At 41.8% G+C, this 21944-nt stretch overlaps 1 protein-coding gene across 1 annotated transcript; it reads right to left on the bottom strand.

The window, feature by feature from the left end:
- Window positions 1-20407: 20407 nt before the first annotated feature.
- Window positions 20408-21364, bottom strand: LOC115643536 (olfactory receptor 14I1-like). The gene has a single exon (XM_030547569.1). The coding sequence runs from the start codon at window positions 21362-21364 to the stop codon at window positions 20408-20410; it is 957 nt and encodes a 318-aa protein (XP_030403429.1).
- Between the last annotated feature and the right edge of the window lie 580 nt (window positions 21365-21944).

Genomic DNA, 21944 nt, shown 5'->3' with positions numbered 1-21944 from the left:
AGTTCAAACTAGATGGAAGGATAAACAAATGCAGATCTGGGATTAGGGTTTTTGACTTCTCGAGGGCTAATTTTAAAGAGTAAAAGAAATTAGTTAGGGAAGTGGATTGGATGGAGGAATTAGTGGATTTAAATGCGGAGGAGGCCTGGAATTACTTTAAGTCGCAGCTGCGGAGACTGTCGGAAGCCTGCATCCCGAGAAAAGGGAAAAAAAACATGGGCAGGAGTTGTAGGCCAAACTGGATGAGCAAGCAACTCAGAGAGGGGATTAGACAAAAGCAGAAAGCTTACAGGGAGTGGAAGAAAGGCAGGATCAGTAAGGAAAGCTACCTTGGTGAGGTCAGAACATGTAGGGATAAAGTGAGGAAGGCTAAAAGCCGCACTGAACTGGACCTTGCAAAGGGAATCAAAACCAATAGTAAAAGGTTCTACAGCCACATAAATAAGAAGAAAACAAAGAAAGAAGAAGTGGAGCCGCTATACACTGAGGATGGAATGGAGGTTAAGGATAACCTAGGCATGGCCCAACATCTAAACAAGTACTTTGCTTCAGTTTTTAATAAGACTAGTGAGGAACCTTGCGATGATGGAAGGATGATAAACAGGAATGTGGATATGGAAGTGGATATTACCGCAACTGAGGTAGAGGCCATACTTGAACAGCTCGATGGGACGAAGTCGGAGGGCCCGGACAATCTCCATCCGAGGATATTAAAGGAACTGGCGCGTGAAATTGCGAGCCCGTTAGCGAGAATTTTTAAGCAATTGATAAACTCGGGGGTTGTGCCGTATGACTGGAGGATTGCTAATGTAGTTTCTATTTTTAAGAAAGGGAATAAAAGTGATCCGGGTAATTATAGGCCTGTTAGCTTGACGTCTGTAGTATGCAAGGTCTTGGAAAAAATTTTAAGGGAGAAAGTAGTTAAGGACATAGAGGCCAATGGTAATTGGGACGAATTGCAACACGGATTTACTAAAGGTAGATCGTGTCAAACCAATCTGATCTCCTTCTTTGAGAAGATGACGGATTACTTAGATAAAGGAAATGCAGTAGATATAATTTACCTAGATTTCAGTAAGGCGTTCGACACGGTTCCGCACAGGGAACTGTTAGTCAAATTGGAAAAGATGGGAATGAATATGAAAGATGTAAGGTGGATAAGGAACTGGTTAAAGGGGAGACTCCAGAGGGTCGTATTGAAAGGTGAATTGTCAGGCTGGAAGGAGGTCACTAGTGGAGTCCCTCAAGGATCGGTTTTGGGACCGATCTTATTTAACCTTTTTATTACTGACCTTGGCACAAAGAGCGGGAATGTGCTAATAAAGTTTGCGGATGACACGAAGCTGGGGGGTATTGCTAACATGGAGAAGGACAGGGATACTATTCAGGAAGATCTGAACCACCTTGTAAACTGGAGTAATAGAAATAGGATGAAATACAATAGTGAAAAGTGCAAGTTTATGCATTTAGGAATTAATAATAAGAATTTTGGATATACGTTGGGGGTGCATCAGTTGGAAGCGACGGAGGAGGAGAAGGACCTTGGGGTACTGGTTGATAGCAGGATGACTATGAGTCGCCAATGTGATACGGCTGTTAAAAAAGCAAATGCGATTTTGGGATGCATCAGGCGGGGTATTTCCTGCAAGGATAAGGAGGTGTTAGTACCGTTATACAAGGCGTTGGTGAGACCCCATTTGGAATACTGTGTGCAGTTCTGGTGTCCCATGTTCAAGAAGGATGAATTCAAACTGGAACAGGTTCAGAGACGGGCTACAAGGATGATCCGAGGAATGGAAAAACTGCCTTATGAAAGGAGACTCAAAGAGCTTGGCTTGTTTAGCCTGGCCAAAAGAAGGCTGCGGGGGGATATGCTTGCTCTATATAAATATATCAGGGGGGTTAACGTTAGGGAGGGAGAGGAATTATTTAAGTTTAGTACTAATGTAGGCACGAGGACGAATGGGTATAAACTGGATATTAGGAAATTTAGACTTGAAATTAGACGAAGGTTTCTAACCATTAGGGGAGTGAAGTTCTGGAACAGCCTTCCGAGGGAACTAGTGGGGGCAAAAGACTTCCTGGCTTTAAGACAAAGCTTGATAAGTATATGGAGGGGATGTTATGATAGGATCGTTAATTTGGGCAATTGATCTTGGATTACCACCAGATAGGTCTGCTCAGTGGTCTGCGGGGGAGATGTTAGATGGAATGGGAACTGAGTTACTGCAGAGAATTCCTTCTTGGGTGCTGGCTGGTGACTCTTGCCCGCATGCTCAGGGTTTAGCTGATCGCCATATTTGGGGTCGGGAAGGAATTTTTTTCCAGGGCGGATTGGCAGGGGCCCTGGAAGTTTTTCGCCTTCCCCTGCAGCGTGGGGCACGGGTCACTTGCTGGTGGTTTCTCTGCAGCTTGAGGTCTTCAAACCAATTTTGAGGATTTCAATAACTCGGTCCTGGGATAGGGGTTGTTATAAAATTGGATGGGTGGGGTTCTGTGGCCTGCCTTGTGCAGGAGGTCAGACTAGATGATCAGATTGGTCCCTTCTGACCTATGAGTCTATGAGTCTATGAGTATTAAGTTACTGCCAGTCCCCATCTAGCACTCCACTCTCTGGAGTGGACTGTAGTGTAAGCCACTCATCATGGGCAAAGGGGGCTCGGACCAGCTGCCTCTGCCTATCCATGGGCTGCCCCCTGCAACCCAGTACCTAATGGGCCTTACCAGGCCTTCAGCCTGGGGCTTTCCTAGTCCAGAGTTCCCCGGCTCCCTAGGCCTTTCCCCAGCCCTTCTCCACTCTAGGTTCCCTACTTGGCACCCTGCAGCCAGGCCCTTCTCCCTCTACAAGCAGAGGGAGACTATTTGAGCTCCTGGCTCACAGCCTTTTTTACAGGCCAGCTGTGGCCTAATTGGGGCATGGTCCAGCTGTGGCTGCCTCCCCAAGCAGCCCAGTTTTTAGAGCTGCAGCCCTCCCCAGGGCTGCTTTTTAAACTCCTCAGGGCAGAAGCAGGTAACCATCCCCCTACACTGTGGTATGAACTTCATCCACAGCTCTTAATGGTCTCTGAGTGCCCTCTTTTAGAAGTCACTGATCCCACCATGTTCTCAGATAGTTTCAGTTCCCACTGACTGTCTCAGGAAAAAATGTCACAAGGGTAATTGGAATGTCCATGCATTTCAGCATCAGAGATTTTTACAGCACCATAACGCTCAGATGACATTTTAACTCAGGAGACACTAGCATACCCCTGCAGGTATGTTTACTAATGTGCAACTGACCAAGGGCTGGGTTCTGAGCTCAGTGGTACCTGTGTGAGCTCTGATTGTGTTTGCACAGATCTCTTTCCAGTATGAAGCATCCTGGAGTGTGATCATGGCTGATAGTTTGTCCCTTGCCCCATAAGGGGCTTCACATTCTGATGTATTTCTGGTGGTTGAGGGAAAGGAGAGATGGTCAGGACATTTATTGTTTGTTTTATTTTGTTTACTTTTGTTTGTTTTATTGGACCAACTTCTGTTGGTGAAAGAGAGAAGCTTTTGAGCTTCCACAGAGACATGAAGAAGTGCTCTGTGTAGTTTAAAACCTTGTCACTTTCACTAACAGAAGTTGCTCCTGTGCTTTTGGAGGAAGGAAGCAGTACAAATCTGTCTTAGGTGCAAGGAAGGAGGCCCTGAGGTAATGATGAAGGAGACTGGGAGACAACAGAGACTGTGTGAGAGAGGGTTGCTTCTCCTCACCTCCCTTGCTGGCTTATGAGGAAAATGGCTCAGTAAGCTGTGACCCTTGCCTCTAAAGAGAGAAGGGCTACATGGAGGGTCACAACGAACCTCTGAGGCTAGCAAATTCTGCCAGGAAACACAGGACCCACGGAGACAAGAACAGAGCTTTGTCACAATATATACTTATAATTGAAAATGAACAATTTCTTTCTTTCTTTCTTTCTTATAGAAGTGTTTGATTCAGGGTGGCTTAATTCATCTGCTCAGGAGCCCCCTTGGGACATGATCTTCTCAGAAATTCACAGATTTTCTCATAACTTCAGAGCAAATTGCTTGTGGAGTCATTAAATACATTAAATACAGGCGAGTTCTCAGAGAAGTGGACTGTAAATCCACGTACCTTTGTGGGTTTTTTGAATTCACACACCTACCCTCATAGACATCCCTGCACTACATGCTGAACATATTTTACATGCTCTTGCATCATGTCAAAGCTCCATTCATTATTTGTGGATATTGTCCCCAAAAGAGTGGGCTGAATAAAAGAGCAGAATGGGACAGATTCTTTTGCCAGCCTGGCAATACAAATAATACTTTTATACTTGGCTTTCAATCAGCAGATCTCAAAGCACTTTACCAAGCAGGTCAGTATCATTATCCTCATTTTACATATTCAGAAACCAAGCACAGAAAGTGGACAAATTACACTGGAATGAGTGAGAGAGGAAACAGCCCCACTGACTGCAATGGAATTACTTCTGATTTACACTGTGTGAAAAAAAGGTAGAATCAGGACCATTGATTCCAATGGCCCAAAAGAACAGAGTCCTTTGACTTTATCATTGACACACGTATTCTGGTTTTACATAGGTAAAACTTCATTGACTTCAGGGGAGTTACTCAAGATTTATACTGGCATAGGAAAAGAATCTCGACCCATGTTTACACCCCATGTGCCTGATTTTTGGAGGCACTTAGGGAACCACAACCTATTCAAAGCGCATGGACCAAAGTCTTACCTTGTGTACATCAACACATCTCTATCGATTTTGATTGAGCAATGCTAGATTACACCCACTGGGGATCTGGGATTAGATAGCTAGCTAGATTCTCTCTTTCTCTCTCTCTTTCCGTTTCATCATTTCTCTGGAGAAGCAGTACAATGTCCTGTCAGAAATCTACACATAGAATTGGGCAAACTCTTCCCAATGTTAAATTTTTAATAAAACTGAAGCCCGGTGCTTACAATCCATCTATCCATCCCTGAGTCTGTCCTCCTTCACTCACATGTCCTGATCAATCCAGATCTGTCCAGGTTAGAGGCAATCTGGCTGATTACGAGTTTCAGGTGCAGTTAGCTACCTACTTCTAGGCCCCATCGCAGGCCTTCATTCCTGACTGCCTTGCTGTGCCTCAGTTCTCCATCAGAACAAAGGGAATAGTAATTTATTGTGGGGATAAATACATTAAGAGATGTGAAACGCTTTGAGATGCACTGATGAACTGTGCTGTATAAGAGCTAGATCTTCTTCTTTCACCTCAAATTTATTTTAAGCCACAATTTTAGCTACTGATGTGTCAAATTCTTTTACTTTGCAAAGTGGGATTTTCAAAATTCCTTGTGGGTTTGGAGACCCATCTCCCATCATGGGATCTGGGCTTCTAAATCCTACTTTGATGGGATTTGAATAGGTCCATCAATTACTATTAGCCAGGATGGGCAGGGATGGTGTCTCTCGACTCTGTTTGCCAGAAGTGGCGAATGGGAGACAAGGGATGGATCACTTGGTGATTACCTGTTCCGTTCATTCCCTCTGGGGCACCTGGCATTGGCTACTGTTAGAAGACAGGATGCTGGGGTAGATGGACCTTTGGTCTGTGCCAGTATAGCTGTTCTAATGTTCTTATGTTATGTTCTTATCCCTTGGGCAGCTCTGTAAACCTCATTGTCTGATGTGAAACTGTCTGCTTGGCTTCTCTGTATGACAGTGTTTTGGAGCTAATAGCTGCTGAGAGATGTCCAGGGTATCTCCACCCTGCAGCTGACGGTGTAGTCTGCAGTGGGGTAGCCATACCCCCATAATCCATCTCACATACCAAAAATGTCCAGTGAATGCCCCTGGTGCCCTTTTCAGCCCAGGCTGCATAAGCCAGCCAATGCTCCTGAGTACGTACTCACGTTACTAGCCCCATAATGAATTCTATGCCACCATATCAGCACTGGCACTTTTAGTGTGGTAGCTAGATCAGAGCTGACTTGGGGAGGCCTACCAGCACTGAAAATGACACCATTAATTGCAGCAAGAGAGGATAAGAATATAGGTAGTTAAATGCTAAGCCATCTCCCACATAAGGCTGTAGCAAGATCATTGCTTAAGACAAAGCAGATCTCTCTTCAGGCTTCCTTTTCTGGGCATCCATTCTGGGCACACTGCTCCCAGGGTGTGTGGAGTCCATAAATGTCACCATTAACATCTGTTCTGGCACTAAGGGCTTGTCTATATTTACAGCTAAATTGGCTCTGCTGCAAATAATGCAGTGGTGTCAATTTAGCGAGTCTAGTGAAATCAAGCTAAGTCAATGGCAGAGCGCTCTCCTGTCAATGTCAGTACTCCACCTCCCAGAGAGGTGGAAGGTAAGTCAATGAGAGAGTGTAGGCACTGCTGTAAGTCAACTTAAGTTACGTTGGCTTCAGTAACGTACATAACTGAAGTACCGTAACTTAGGTTGACTTACAGCTTTAGGGTAGACCAGCCCTAAGGTACTAACTCTCCTTTCACTTACACTGATTTTCCACAAGTGAAACTCCTTTGACTCAATTGAAGTTATTAGAGCCGGCTGAACAATCCTATTTTATTTCCAGCAAATATCTGGAATAATTTTGTTGAAAAAAATAATGTTTTGGACCGCCTCCAAAAGTGAATATTTGTATTTCAAATTGCAATTTTCATTGTTTGATTCTGGGGAAAAAAATCTTGCTTCACCAACACTTTCTCTCCCTTTTTTGTTCTCCCAGTAGAAAAGAGAGTAAAAAAGGGGGAGGAAAATTGGAAAATCAATAACAAAATATTGAAAACCAAAAAGCAAACCCACATCTTTTTCTGTTTTCAAACCCAAACAAAACATTTTCTCTTTGCAGGGTTAAAACAAAACAACTTTTTACAAATGTAGTTTCATTTTTTTTCCATTAAAATGCACTAATATACAACTTCTTGTGAAATAAAACTATAAAGCTAATATTTGATAGAAAAAAAAGTTTGAGTTAAAAACTTTTGACCAGCTGTAGGAGTTACTCCATGGTTACAGAGGGGCGAGAAAGGGGATAATCAATCTCACTGACTTTAGTAGAGTTACTCCATATGTATCCCAGGAAGAGGGAGCATAGAATAAAGTGCAGAATGTCTGATTTTCTGAAAAAATTATCTCTGAGTTTTGCAAGTTCACTTATAGGAACTGGATTCCCAAATCCCTTTGGTAAATTTGAAAGTTTCAGCCTAAAACATTTCTGGATGCAATTCATAAATAGAAATACTTAGTCCATTAGACAAGCTCAGATTTTTCAGATATATACCACTAGTTCAATGTGTCTTCTTTTCTACACTTAACAATGTAAAGTTTCCTTGGGAAACTTGAATTTTGCAAATAGCTTCCACAGAGCAGTTTTCACGTCTTTGTTTTTCAGGCTGTAGATGATGGGGTTTAACATGGGGGTTAAGATGCTGTACTGTATGTAAATTATTCTATCAAAAATAGATGCTTCAGAAGTAGGCTTCATGTACCGGAAACAACCTGTGCCATAGTATAAAATAACCACAACTAAGTGGGAGCTGCAGGTGGGGAAGGCTCTATGCCTGCCCTCTGTAGTGCGTATCCTCAGGATGGAGGAGATGAGTGAATGTAGGAGACCAGAGTGAGAATGAAGGCGCTTGATCCAAAAATTATAACAGATGCAAGAAGCACCACTTTAGGGGTCAGTGTCTCAGAACAGGATAAGACTAAGAGTGGAGGAGGCTCCCAGCTGTAATGGTTGATTTCATTGGGACCACAGAAGTGTAAGCTTAATACAGACAGAGGATTGGCCAGTGCGTAAAAGAACCCAGATATGCAAGAGCCTCTGAGCAAGTGACAACAGACTTGCTTACTCATGGTTCCCACGTAATGCAGGGGGTTACATATGGCAGTGTATCGATCATAAGCCATTGCTGAGAGAATGAAAACTCCAGTGCCACCTGAGAAGAGAAAAAAGAAGTTTTGTGCAAAGCAACCCTTGGCAGATATTGTCTTTCTCTCTGCTAGGAAGTTCTGCAGCATCTTAGGGATGATGATGGAGGAATAGTAGATGTCGACAAAGGATAAATGGAACAGAAAGAAGTACATAAGGGTGTAAAGTTGAGGGTCAGCGCTTATCACCAGGATGATCATCATGTTCCCCAACAGTGTTATAACATAAATAACCAAAAACACCAGGAAGAGGAAAATCTGGAGCTGTGGGTCACTGGAAAGTCCTAGGAAAATGAATTCTGTCACTATGGTTTGGTTTTCCATGTTCATGTAGTCCTCCAAATTAAGAGCTGTAAAACATAAAATGAAGGATTAACATAATAAAAATGCATTAACAAAACAAGGACATAATTCTTAGCATCTCAATCCTACCACATTCTTGGGTGAGTCATTTTTTGCAATACTGAGGCCTAGTACACACTAATGCTAGAAGTCAATATAAATTACACTAATTAAGCTACATAAATTACATAACTTAAATTGATGTAACATGTTAGTTTAACGCGGTGTCTACACTGTGCTCTGTCGATGGGAGATGCTCACTCATTGACATAACTTCCACCTCTTATTGAGGTTGATTAATTAAGTTGACGGGAGAGTGCTCTCCTGTTGACTTATCACGTCTTCAGCAGGCCTGGTAAATCAATGCTGCTGCATTGATCTCAGTGGTGCCGGTTTAGCTGCATAGTGTATACAAGACTGAGCATCAGTTTCTTCATCTGTAACATGGGGATAATGATATGAATCACTGTTAGAAAAGGGCTTTGAGATCTGCTGATAAAGCTTTACTGATAAAGTTTGGAGATGACTTAAACATTAGGGGAGAGGTAAATCTTGAAGAGGACAGGTCAGTGATACAGAGCAATCTGGATCACTTGGTAAACAAAAATGTGTTTTTCAATATGTCTACATGTAATTACATACATCTAGGAACAAAGAGTGTAGGCTATATTTATAGGATGGATGACTCTATCCTGGGAAGCAGAGGCTTTGAAAAAGATTTGGGGCTCAGAGTGGATAATTAGCTGAACATGAGCTCCAAGTGTAATGTTGTGGTCAAAAGGAGTAATGCAGTTCTTGGATCTATAACCAGGAATTGGGTAGGAGCAGAGAGTTTATTTTACCTCACTATTTGGCATTGGAATGACTGCTGATGGAATACTGTGTCCAGTTCTGGTTCCCACAATCTAAGAGAGATGTGAATAAATTGGAGAGCTTTCAGAGAACAGCCACAAGAATGATTGAAACATTAGAAAACATGCTACATAGTTTTCAGAGTGGTAGCTGTGTTAGTCTGTATCAGCAAAAAGAATGAGAAGTACTTGTAGCACCTTAGAGACTAACAAATTTATTTGAGCATAAGCTTTCATGGGTTAAAACCCACTTCAATCGATGCATGCAGTGGAAAATATAGTAGAAAGATATACATATACAGTGAACATAAAAAAAATCGGTGTTGCCATACCAACTATAGTGAGAGTAATCAATTAAGGTGGGCTATGATCAGCAGGAGAAAAAAAGAACTTTTGTAGTGATAATCAGGATGGCCCATTTCCAGCAGTGGACAAGAAGGTGTGAGTAACAATAGGGGAAAAATCAGCATGGGAAAATAGTTTTTACTTTGTGTAATGACCCATCCACTCCCAATCTTTATTCAAACCTAATTCAATGGTGGTCAGTTTGCAGATTCTCTAGGTGCCCGAAAGCTAAGTGCTGCTAGGCTCAGCACCCCAATATCAAAGTTCCTTGAGAATCTAGTCTAGATTCTCTCCTTTGTTACTAGTCTGTTCAGGGCACATGACAATATAGACCACAACATTAATTGGGCTTCCTGCTAGATACCTGCCTAATCATCATCATCATCTGAACTGCAAGTGTAACAACAACAAGCCCCAGTCGTTGGCGGGTGGGATTAAACCTAGGATCTCTGGAGCTAAATGCATGAGCCTATACTACATGATCTAAAAGCCACATGGCCCTTAGCTAAGGGCTGTAGCAGACTCATTAATGTCTAAGTGGTCTCTGTGCCACTACATGGGAAAGAACACCACACCTAGGAGGTGTGTGGGTTATACATGCAAGTGTGGCAACATCCCACACCAAAATGTCTCCTCCTTCCACTCTGTTACCCTTGGAAACATAAGAACATAAGAATGGCCATATTGGGTCAGACCAAAGTCCATCTAGCCCAGAATCCTGTCTTCCGACAGTGGCCAATGCCAGGTGCCCCAGAGCAAATGAACACAACACGTAATCATCAAATGATCCATCCTCTATTGCCCATTCCCAGCGTCTGGCAAACAGAGGCTAGGAACCTCATCCCTGCCCATCCTAGCTAATTGTCATTGGTGGACCTATCCTACATGAACTTATCTAGTTCTTTTTTGAACCCTGAGAACTATCTGACTCGGCTCCATGGCAGTAGGATTGCTGGGTGTTTTAAGAAGCAAGGAAAAAGGGGGAGAGGTTGGAAAAATCATAAAATAATTCAGAGTTTAGAGATCAATGGGCAGAATGTATTCAAGACATTTGAGGTGCACTAGGAGTAAATTTGGCACAATGATTTGGCTCTAAGTTTCAAACGTTGTCACAAATTTTGGATGCTTCATTATCTTGCAGACAAACAATAAAGGCTCGATTTTGAGTAGTAATGAGCACCCAAGGGTGCAATTGACTTTAGCTAGAATCATGGATGTTCATTGATCTTTTAATTCATGCCTTGGATTGTCTCAAATTGTTCCCCTCAAAATTAGATAAATTAAGAAATAAAGAAATGAAGCCATTTGTGATCAGTGGGCATTCCAGAATAATTTATGGTCTTTATTCTTTACCTGATGATCAAATGCTTGCCCATGCTAGTCTTTTTTTTGGGGGGGGGTATGTAATTAACAGTTACATAAGTGTCTTGGTTTCAGCTGAAGATAAAATTGCATTTCCCCTCCAAAGTATACAACAGATAAAACAGGAATTAAAAAAGAACTGAACTCACCATGAATCAGCTACCTACTAAGAAAAACACTTAGTAGAACTGACCAATCTAATTCTACCGAAAACATCAATCTTAGTCCATTTGAAATGACAGAATGAGACATTGGAATGAGATTTTTTCTTTTTTTGCACTCTTGGGTCTGTCATGAAATAGCAAATCATGTTAATTACAAGAGGAGGGAGGGAATTGAGATCAATCCAATAAAATGTCCCAAAGAAAGAGAAATTAATGGAATGTGTCCAGGGCAGAGAAAACAGGACCAAAGGCTAACCATCATTCATTTACCATGTTGTTTGTGAATAGTAAGAGGTAAAAGATAAGGTATAAGATAATTACTGGATTTTAAATGACTTTTATATAATATACAACAGCTACTAATAATTACAATAATCTAATAAATAAGTGGGGTGCTCGCTAGGTGAAGGTGGTTGATGGTACAGTGGTTAGTGCTTTGGCTTCAGACTTGAGAGAGCAGCGTTTGAGTCTTTGCTCACCCATAGACTGCCTATATGATCTTTGGCATGTCAGCATACTCCAGATTTTTCAAGGTATTTTAGCACCTAAAGATTCAGTCACATGCTTAGAGGGTTTGTAAATGTGTCTACCTGTCTAACTCCCATTGACTCCAGTAAGAATTAAGCATACGGGTACTTCTGAAAATCTCACTGATGCTATTTCTATCTTTAGGCATCTCAATATCTTTAAAAATCTGTAATAAAGAGGGATAACAGCATTTCCTTGCCTCACAGAGGTTTACGTGGACATTAACAACTGTGAGATGCTGAGATACTGTGATCTTATAAGTACTGAAAATAGATAGTACTTTCCATCCATAGACCTTAAAGCACTTTACATTGGGGATAAGTTTCATTTACATTTGCATTGGGGATAAGTGGGGATAAGTGTCATTCCATTGGGACATTTACATTGGGGATAAATGTCATTTAAAAGTGTCATTAAAAAGGGCAAGAATGAAGAAAAATTACTTTCCTGTGTTCCATGGCAGGACTGGGAATAAAGCCAAGGCTTCCTGAATGCCATTGGTCATTATTTCATTTTCTTTAAAAGATTAAAAGGAAATAAACCAACTTTCAACTGAATGAAGCTCACGGAGAATCCAGACACTGATCACAGACAATATGATGTTTCAGTGTCATCCAGAAACTTGCAGACATGCTCACGCATACATCTAATTCCTCTGTGGAACATCACTCAAAAACTCACCCTTTGCCAAAAATTATTACAAAGGGAGGAGATCTGTAGAGCCTTGAACAATCGCTGAAAAATTAAGACCCACCTCCAGCTGGCTGAGAGATTAACATTTTATACCTTAAGTACGTATGAAAAAATCCTCTTTCCCCTAAGATCTAATCCTTGATGTTTCTCCTGCCTAACAACAGTCTCCTTATCCTGGGCCAGTAATTAATCACATTGTACCTCCCATCACATTGACCGAACTAATTAGAAACTACACACTATATCATTTAGCTTAAGCTGGTTGTGGATCAAGGAAACAACAGATCTTTTCAGTTTGGGTTCAGAAGCCAAACTATTACCATTTCTCCCTGTCATAAACAGATAGTTAAGGGTTAATGCCTCTTTTACCTGTAAAGGGTTAAGAAGCTCAGTAAACCTGGCTGACACCTAACCAGAGGACCAATGGGGGGACAAGATACTTTCAAATCTTGGTGGAGGGAAGTCTTTGTTTGTACTATTTCTTTTGGAGGTTGTTCGCTCTTGGGACTAAGTGGGACCAGATGTCAGTCCAGGCTCTCCAAATCTTTCTGAATCAGTCTCTCATATTTCAAAATTGTAAATAACAGCCAGGCAAGGCAGATTAGTTTTATTTTTGTTTTCTCAACTTGTAAATGTCCTTTTTTGGCTGAGAGGATTTTACCTCTGCTTGCTGTAACTTTGAACCTAAAGCTAGAGGGGGTTCCTCTGGGCTATGAGAATCTGATTACCATGTAAAGTATTTTCCATCCTGATTTTACAGAGATGATTTTTTTACTTTTCTTTCCTTAATTAAAAGCTTTCTTTTTAAGAACCTGATTGATTTTTCCTTGTTTTAAGATCCAAGGGGATTGGATCTGTGTTCACCAGGGATTGGTGAGATGAAAGGAGGGGAGATGGTTAATTTCTCCTTGTTTTAAGATCTAAGGGGTTTGGATCTATGTTCACCAGGGAATTGGTGAAGCCTTTCAAGGCTGCCCAGGGAGGGTAAGGTTTTGGGGGCGGGGAACAAGAAGTGATCCAGACACTGAAATTTCTGGATAGTGGCAGAGTTACCAGATCTAAGCTAGTAATTAAGCTTAGAAGTGTCCATTCAGGTCCCCCACATTTGTACCCTAAAGTTCAGAGTGGGGTAGGAACCTTGAGAGTCCCCACTTATGGTCTGATGTAGAAATTAGTAATTCATAATTTCTTTGGTGGACAGTCTGGACTTTTAGGTCATGTGCGCTGGAACAAATTTATGGCCAAGGAATTCCGCTTAAACAAGTTCCTCCATGCCATTTAAGCCATGTGGTATCCTTCTGAGAAACTATTCTCAGTGAGTGGCTGGGTTGAAGCTCTGCTCTTCTTTCTGATGACTCCCAAAAGCCATGGACACATTGTCATAGGCATATGGCAGGGTAGTGGCTGCTGGAAAGGAAATGTGGACCAGTGCCCCAGAATCACAACATAACTGGAGCAGAGGGCTAAAAGAAGGAAATGTCATGTAGTAAGAGCTAGAGAGAGTGATCTTTTCCTGGCTCAGGGAGGAAATAGTTATTGTGAATTCTATGAAAGGAGACTGTCAAATCATAGAAGGAGTATAGTCTACTGGTAAGAGCTGGAGACAGCAAAGCAAGATACTTTCAACATTTAGGGCTTGGATCAAGTGATGTGTAGTTGTTAAACCTCTTGTTCCAAGCTCTCTGCATAGTCAGGCAGGTATCACTGTATCAGTTACATTTGGGTCATGCTTTCAAGTTTTTCAACTCAACCATAAAACTTACTTTTTAAAATGCAAGCTCAGATTCTGGTGATCATCTAGTTAGAGGCCTTTTCCTTCACCCCCTCCCCCAGAAGTCCGAAATCAAGCAATGCAATGTTTATTGGGGTTAGTTCCAAGCAAGAATATCCATAGCTCTACACTCTGGCAGAGTGGCTCTGATGCCACAGAACCTTGCCTGTGTCCCCATTCACCTAGTCCCCATTCCCTATTCTCATTTCCCATTCTTCATTTCCCCCTCCTCCTTCTTAGCAGGCCCAAATATATCTGCAATGCACACCTACAATGCCACCCCTTTTGTACCTGATTGGAGGGGTAAGAAGAGAGGTTTTGCTGCGGGCAGGGACAGCATTTCTTTCATCTTTTAGTGTTTTATACCTTCCCTCCAACCCCCTTTGCCCCTCTCAATGGGTTGCTTGACTTTGCCTTGAGATAGGGGTTGAAACAATCTTAAAGTGTGCTCTTGAATAACACTTTAACTGCTTTTACCTGTTCCCATTGTACTAACAAATCCATCTGACTAGGCAGAGGCAACATACACAGTCTTTGTCCTTTGTTTAAACATATTAGTATAAGACATAAGAGTATCAAAAAGTCAGACCCAAAATTCTATCCCAGGCTATCAAGCAGACCTATACACTAACACACATGATTTCAGGAGCCTTGCACCTTAATCTAACCTGGCACACAATGAAGTCAGCAGAAGTGGCAGAGTCAGGGTTTCTGATACCCATTGTTGTTGCCAATACACAAAATAACAACTGCTCACTTTTTGGCTTCAAAAAGGTAACACCCAATGTGATGCTGGTAGACCAGGTCCTAGCTCATGCCAAAGTCCCAGGCCACACTGAATGCTTATAAATGCATAGCTGAAAGGTGGGCCAATTCACTAGTATAGATTAAAGTGATTTTTGAATATATAAGAGTGTCTTTGGTGTTTAAACTTCACGAAAACTTATGGGATATTGGATAGATTGTTTTCACTTATCTGTATCCTGTTATAATGTAGTTGCAAACATTTGAATTGTAACTAAATAACCCATCAAAAGAAAAAGACGTTTTATGGAATGCAAGTGAAATGCTTTAACAGAAAAGTGCTAATTTCAAAGCACATAATTATTGTGTGTGATGAGCACAGGTCAGAGACTCAAAATGAATTCCTAGCTCTCTGTCATCAAAGAATGAGCCCCTGTGGATAGTGACACTGTCAGCTTGTTTTCTGAGAAGAAGCTATAAGTATAGGTTCAGAGAAAGATCCTTCATCTCTGGACTCTTTGGATTCTAATAGGGTGAAACAACTGAACGAGAAGATGAAGATCCCCAGAGTTATTCTGGGTAGCCCTGAAAGACTTTTGGGAAACTGGAAGGTTACATCTCTGCTACCATTTGGAATAATAAACTGTGACTTACCTGTAAATATATTTTACATGCTTTAGCTGCTCAGTAAGGCTCATTCCTTTTCCTTAGCTAATAAACCTTTAGTTAGTTTACTATGGAATTGGCTATCAGCATTGTCTTTGGTGTAAGATCTAGGATACTACTTGATCTGTGGTAAGTGACTAGTCTCTTGGGACTGGAAGTAATCTAGAATATTTGTGATTTTTGCTGTAAGTGACCATTTTATTACAAATTCCAGTTTGTTTGAGTGGCAAGATAGGCCGGAGAGTCTCAGGGAACTGTCTGTGACTCCATGGTTAGAATGGTATAGTGATCCAGGAGTAGACATGTGTTAATGGTTTGGTGGAATCTAGTTATAAAACACATCACCATTTTGGGGTGTCTGCCCTGTTTTCTAACAGTATGCCCTGAGACAGGCACTCATGGCCACGAGCCACTCCAGGCAGCATGACACCCAAAATTTAAATATATTATTAATAATAATAAATGGATTTATTTTCCTCCAAACTGGGTTGAATTTCAGCTACACCAAATGCCTCTTTACATTACATTGTGGTGGCTGGTACTTTCAGCTCTGGATGTTCCCAGTTCACTCCCAGGAGTTTGCCAACATGGCAGTGGTTGCAGAAGGAAGAGCACAGTGCGGTGAGGTGACAGCCCTTGTGTGTCAGCCTATGGATCAGAGTTAGTCCTCCACCATATAACTCTGGAGGAGCTGTGCTTGGCTTATCTAGAGCTCCAGTAAGGCCCCAGTTCTACCCTTTCTAATGCACAGAACATAAACCTGTATATGGAAGAAAGATCTGTTTGCCAAGGGTTTTCACTAGAGGGAATATATATGCATGCTCTGTGCATTGGAAGTGGGTGGGGAAAACTCTCATTTCAGGAGAGGCCTAAGAGCTGAAGTAGCTTTCAGTTGAAGTGTCTGCTTTCATTGGTCCCAAAGAACTGTATACAAAACCAGTGGACCATGCACCATTCATCAGCTGGCTGCTGATCTGCTCCCTCATAATCTGCACATAACATAATGAGTCACATATGCACTTTATCAGTATGATGTCATGGCTGAGAGGAGGAAAATTTTGCTACCTCCTAACAGAATGCAAAAGAAAATGTGGGCAATGCAACCATGGAAGTGAATTGTCTTCTGTTCCACCAGGAAGTTCTTCTGCCTCTAAGGCAGCATGCCTGAGGAATAGCAGATATCAATGAAGGATAAATGGGACATGAAGAAGTACACATGGGAGGAGACGAGAGTCAGCCCTTATCACCAGCATGATCACCATATTCTCAAATAGAGTTATTATGTAAATGATTAAAAACACCAGGAAGAGGAAATTCTGGAAAAATAACAAATATAATAACAATGTATTACATTCATAGGGAGTCGGAGGGTGATCTGTGTTAGAATTATGACTTTTTGGCCATTTCACAAATTCTTCTTAAAGTACTTTAAAAATTTCCATTCACATTTGCCCTTGTTTTTTCCCTCTTCCAATCAGTTTCATTCATAATGTTCCTCATCCTTGGGAAATTAACCCTTTTGAAATATCCAGTATATATATACACATTACAGATTGAGACTGTCCTCTATTTGCTTATATTGAGAGCAACCAATTCATGGTCACTGGTCCCTAGGCATTCACCAACCTCCAGTCCAGTAACTAATTCATCTTTCTCCATCATAATGAAGTCCAATGTATAGTAACCCCATGTGGGATGAAATAACCTGTATTATAATCGGTAACTGTTAGAAATTCTAATGCAATTTTCTTACATCTGCATATCTTTTCTGAAATGAAGTTCTCCATAATACAAATGTAATGTTCCCATATTACAGACTGATGGTGAAGGAGTTAGCTCATCATGATCTTGGAAGGATATTGGTGTCATCCAGTTAGTGATCTATAATAGACCCACCAATGTATGTCCAAGCCTAGAAATAATCTGTTGACTACAGAAGTTGGAGGTTAGCATAGGTCTTTACTGACTGCAATTTAAACCAGCCCAGACTGTCTCTTTCCCATACCAGAAGAAACCCACAATATTGTGAATCTTTTTGCTTTTGGGGTTTTTGAGTGTGGTGGTACAGTGCTTGGCTAGAAAATATATTGGTTTCAGTTTTGAGGTGTAAGGGGTCCTTATGCTGCTCTCTTGGTTCACTGTTAGAGTTCCAAGTCTAGAGAAGGGAATCTTTTCCTATTCTAGTCATACCTAAATTTAAATACATGTAGATGATTAAATCAAATTACATCAATTAAAGTAAATCAATTAAAATTAAAAGTAATTAAATTGCATGAACATAACTCAAAACAAAGTCTGAGGGGGAAATGGCAAAAAAAAGAAAAAAGAAAAAAAAGTGTCATCTGTGGAGTGAAAGTTGAGAATAATCATCCAGTTGAAGCTTTCATGAGCCATACCATGAACTTTTCTAATTGTGAGAAGAACAGGACTACTTGTGGCACCTTAGAGACTAACAAATTTATTTCAGCATAAGCTTTCGTGGGCTACAGTTCTCTTCTTCGGATGCATAGAATGGAACACACAGACAGGAGATATTTATACATACAGAGAACATGAAAAGGTGGAAGTACGCTTACCAGCTTGAAGAGGCCAATCAATTGAGATGAGCTATCATCAACAGGTGAAAAAAAAAGTCATCTCAATGATCACTTCAAAGTTTTCATGGATTATCTATTTATCTAACCAAGCTCCTGTCTCTACTATTGTCTATTGCAGAGATCCCCAAATTATGGGGCAAGGAACCTTTGTTGGGTCATAGCGAGGCATGTGCCAACCTACAGGGGGGCAGGAATGGAGTGCTACCCAGACCCATGCCACTCCCAGTTCTGCTTTGGTCCCACCCCAGCTGTGGCCACTTCTCCTGGATCCATGTCCATCCCACTCCCAGCCTCAGCCCTGACCATGGCCTAGCCAGAACTCTGCATTTGGCCCTGGCCCTGATCCGGCTCCAACCTCAGCCCCTGGCCACAGCTCTGTTCCAGGTCCTGCACGTGGCCCCAGACTTGCCCCCCTCTGTGGCCCTAGCTTTAATCCCCTGACCCATTTCCTCATCAACCCTCCCCCCCCACAGGAGAGGCAGCCCTCTCCTGGCCCCAGCTCCTGGAGAGCAGGGAGGGACAGGGGTAAGAGAGGAGATGAGACCCTGAAATCTTTGGGGACCACTGGACTATTGAATATGTAGTGTAACAACTGTATATTCAAATAATAAAGCCAAACTGAAAAGGGAACTGCCACCTCTAAGCAGCTTGTCCAAATCACTGGGTACTCTGATGTTGGTCCCTCAGTCTCTTCTGTTGAAGCTGTTCCACTGTGGGCAAACAATTAAGGAGACATTGGAGCATGGCAATGGGTTTCCCACTCTCTAGAAGAGGGCTTTAAAAACCACACAACAGAGTCCTTCTATCTGTCATTCTCTGTCTAATCCAGTGATTGTTTTTAAATATTTATCGACAGTAGAAGACAAGAGAGACTGACCATAGCGATAAATAAATAAATAAGCAGTAGCCAAATCCTGCAAATCAAGGCACCTTTAGACACATTTGGATCCTTGTGTGGATGAAAGGCCATCAGCCAAAACCATCTGTCTTTGAAGGGAATGTTTAAATCCCAGTGGTCGTGGTTACAGGGCTAGCTGAACCTCTGACCCTTCTCTGGTCTCTCTGACTTCACCCATAAGGTCTTGGCCTTGTGCCTGCCCATCTCCTATGACTGAGTCACATGATTCATCTCCTCTTAAATTTGTCCCAGGCAACATCCCCCATGCACTAATTGTGATTTCCCAGCAGATCAGACTGTCTTTGTCCATGCAGCTCTTCTGTTGGGAGCTCTGACCTGCAGTACGTAGAGTGACCAGACACCTTTCTCCAAATAAAATCTGATTTATTTACCACAGTAAGAATAAAGCAGAACATAACAGAAAAGATTACATAGAAACCCCACATCTGTCTCACCAAAAATTTCAGTGAAATAAAATATTGTTCTCTTTATTCAGGCTCAGATTGTCTTTAGGAAACATGGCAAAGCTTTTCTCCTCAAACAAGTGTTTCCATCATATCAAGAAAGATATTCATTGAGATAAAAATAGTAAAAAGATGTTTATCCAAGGCTCTAGGTGCCTGAAAATATCACTAATAACACAATAAAATCTTGAAAACTTTTAAAATAATAATTTCTACAGAATCTCAGCCATCCACACTCCTAGAGAATCTTTTTCCACCCTCCATAATTGTTAGAAGTAAAGCTTCACCTTTGACAGAAAACCCAATTAAATAGGTGATCACATCGACACCTCCAAAAGATGACAATAAGATGCCATAATCTAATTAAATGTATTCGACCCTCCCAAATTCCTCCCCCGCAAAATCTACAACAAATCAACTAGTCAATTAAAAAACAACAACAAAGACAAAGAAAATAGAACAAACAAATAAAGCCTTTCAGACCCCAAGTAAATGTTTTATCTCAAAATAAGAGATGAGACAGAAAGTCCATGAATTCCAATGTGGACTTACTTCTGGCTACTGATTTTATGAGTAATGTGCTTAGATAGTGGGGTGATGATGGCCAAATAGATCCTTAAATTAGAAAGATAGATTGTGATTTTATTTCTGCTGGGATAAACACATGAAACAAAGAAATAAATCAACCAGCCAATCAATACAACAAAACAAGAAACAGAGACAATCCAATAAACAAATATTTCCATATTCCAATCAAAAATTTTACCCCTAAAAAGAAGGGTCACAGCCTCCATGAAGTCCATCAGGGCCTTAGCTATGGCTTCATATTTTATATTCAAAGTGCTTGGATAGTGTGGTGACTCTGGCAGTACAAATTCCTAAGATAGATAGATTCTGATATTTTTTCATTCTTGTGTAATTCAATTGACTTCAATCGAGTAAGTGTGGATTTTTACTACTGCATAAACAGACTGCACACGATGGCAACAGTGTTGTCATCAGCTGATTATATTTATAAGGAAACACAGGATAAAACCACAGTCAGGGGAGACAGATAGTACTCTTATTCTTGGTGAATAACCTCCACCCAGTCAGCTTTCCAATTGCATCTTTGATCTTCTTATTCCTCATGCTATAGATAATTGGATTCATCACTGGAGGCACCATGGAATAGAGAATAGCCACTAAGATATCCAGCCCTGTTGTTGAGCTGGAGGTGGGCTTCAGATAGGCAAAGGAGGAAACAGAAAGAAACATGGAAATGACAATGAGATGAGGAAGGAAGGTGGAGAAGGCTTTATGCCAGCCCTGCTCAGAGGGGATTCTCAGCACTATTTTGAAGATCTGAACATACGACACAATTACGAAAACAAAGCAACCTACAGCTAAACATGCACCAAATGCAATAACCCCAAATTCATTGAGGTATGAGTCAGAGCAGATGAGCTTGAGTAGCTGAGGGATTTCACAAAAGAATTGGTCCACCACATTCTCTCCACAAAAATTTCCACCAAATATGTTCCCAGTGTGTAGTGCGGAGTAGATAAGACCACTCATCCAGGCACTTGCAGCCATTTGAACACAAGCTCTCCTGTTCATCACTCTCTCATAGCGCAGAGGTTGGCAGATGGCGATGTATCGGTCGTACGCCATGATGGTCAGTAAGGCAAGATCTGATGAAAGAAGGAACATGAAGAGAAAGACTTGGACAATGCATCCAGAATAGGAAATCAACCTAGTGTTGCTTAGAGAATTAGCCATGGATTTGGGGACAGTGACAGAGATGGAGCCGAGGTCTAGGATGGACAAATTCATCAGGAAGAAGTACATGGGAGTGTGAAGGTGGTGGTCAAAGGCTACAACCATGATGATGAGAAGATTACCAACCAGGGCTGCCAGGTAAACCAATAGAAATAGAACAAAGTGCAAAATCTGCAGCTCCCAGATGTCAGAGAATCCCAGAAGAAGAAATTCAGTTACAGTGGTTCGGTTGGACATTTTCTTTCTCAGTACATTGGGTGATGGCTGTGGAGGGAAGGAGAAGGGCATTAGGGCAGGATTAGAGTCTCAGAGGATTGACCCTGACTTCCCTCTTCATAATATCTCATGATGTGAATGTCAAAGGAGCATAGAGTTTGTCACTTTCATTCACTGTGGGTGGTGAGTGCTCCTCACCACAGAGATTCAGAGCACTAATCAGGGGGTTGTCACATGAGTGTAAAGTGGCATAGCTCCCTTAAAGTCAATGGGGTTGCATCAGTTCACACAATTAGAGGTTCCTGCTGGGAGTGCAAGCTCTGGAGTGGGGCTGGGCATGTGAGGTTTGGGGTGCAGGAGGTTGCTCCAGGCTGGAACTGAGGGATTTGAAGAGTGGGAGGGGGACTAGGGCTGGGGCACAGAGTTGGGGCATGGGGAGAGGCTCAGAAGCGCAGGCTCTAAGCAGCACTTACCTCAAGTGGGTCGCGGAAACAGTGGCATGTCCCTTTCCTGGTTCCTATGCAGATGCACAGCCAGGCATCTCTGAACACTGCCCCATTCCAGGCACCGCCCCTGCAGTTCCCATTGGATCACTGGGGGG

Source organism: Gopherus evgoodei, unplaced genomic scaffold (assembly GCF_007399415.2).
Source record: "Gopherus evgoodei ecotype Sinaloan lineage unplaced genomic scaffold, rGopEvg1_v1.p scaffold_62_arrow_ctg1, whole genome shotgun sequence".
NCBI classification, from domain to species: domain Eukaryota; kingdom Metazoa; phylum Chordata; order Testudines; family Testudinidae; genus Gopherus; species Gopherus evgoodei.
The sequence above is the reverse complement of the archived record's forward strand: the minus strand, read 5'-3'. Positions and strand labels throughout refer to the sequence as shown.

What these genes read in the sequence shown, in the direction of transcription:
- LOC115643536 (XM_030547569.1), bottom strand. Translation starts at nt 21,364, where the DNA reads ATGTCCAACCGAACCACTGTAACTGAATTTCTTCTTCTGGGATTCTCT.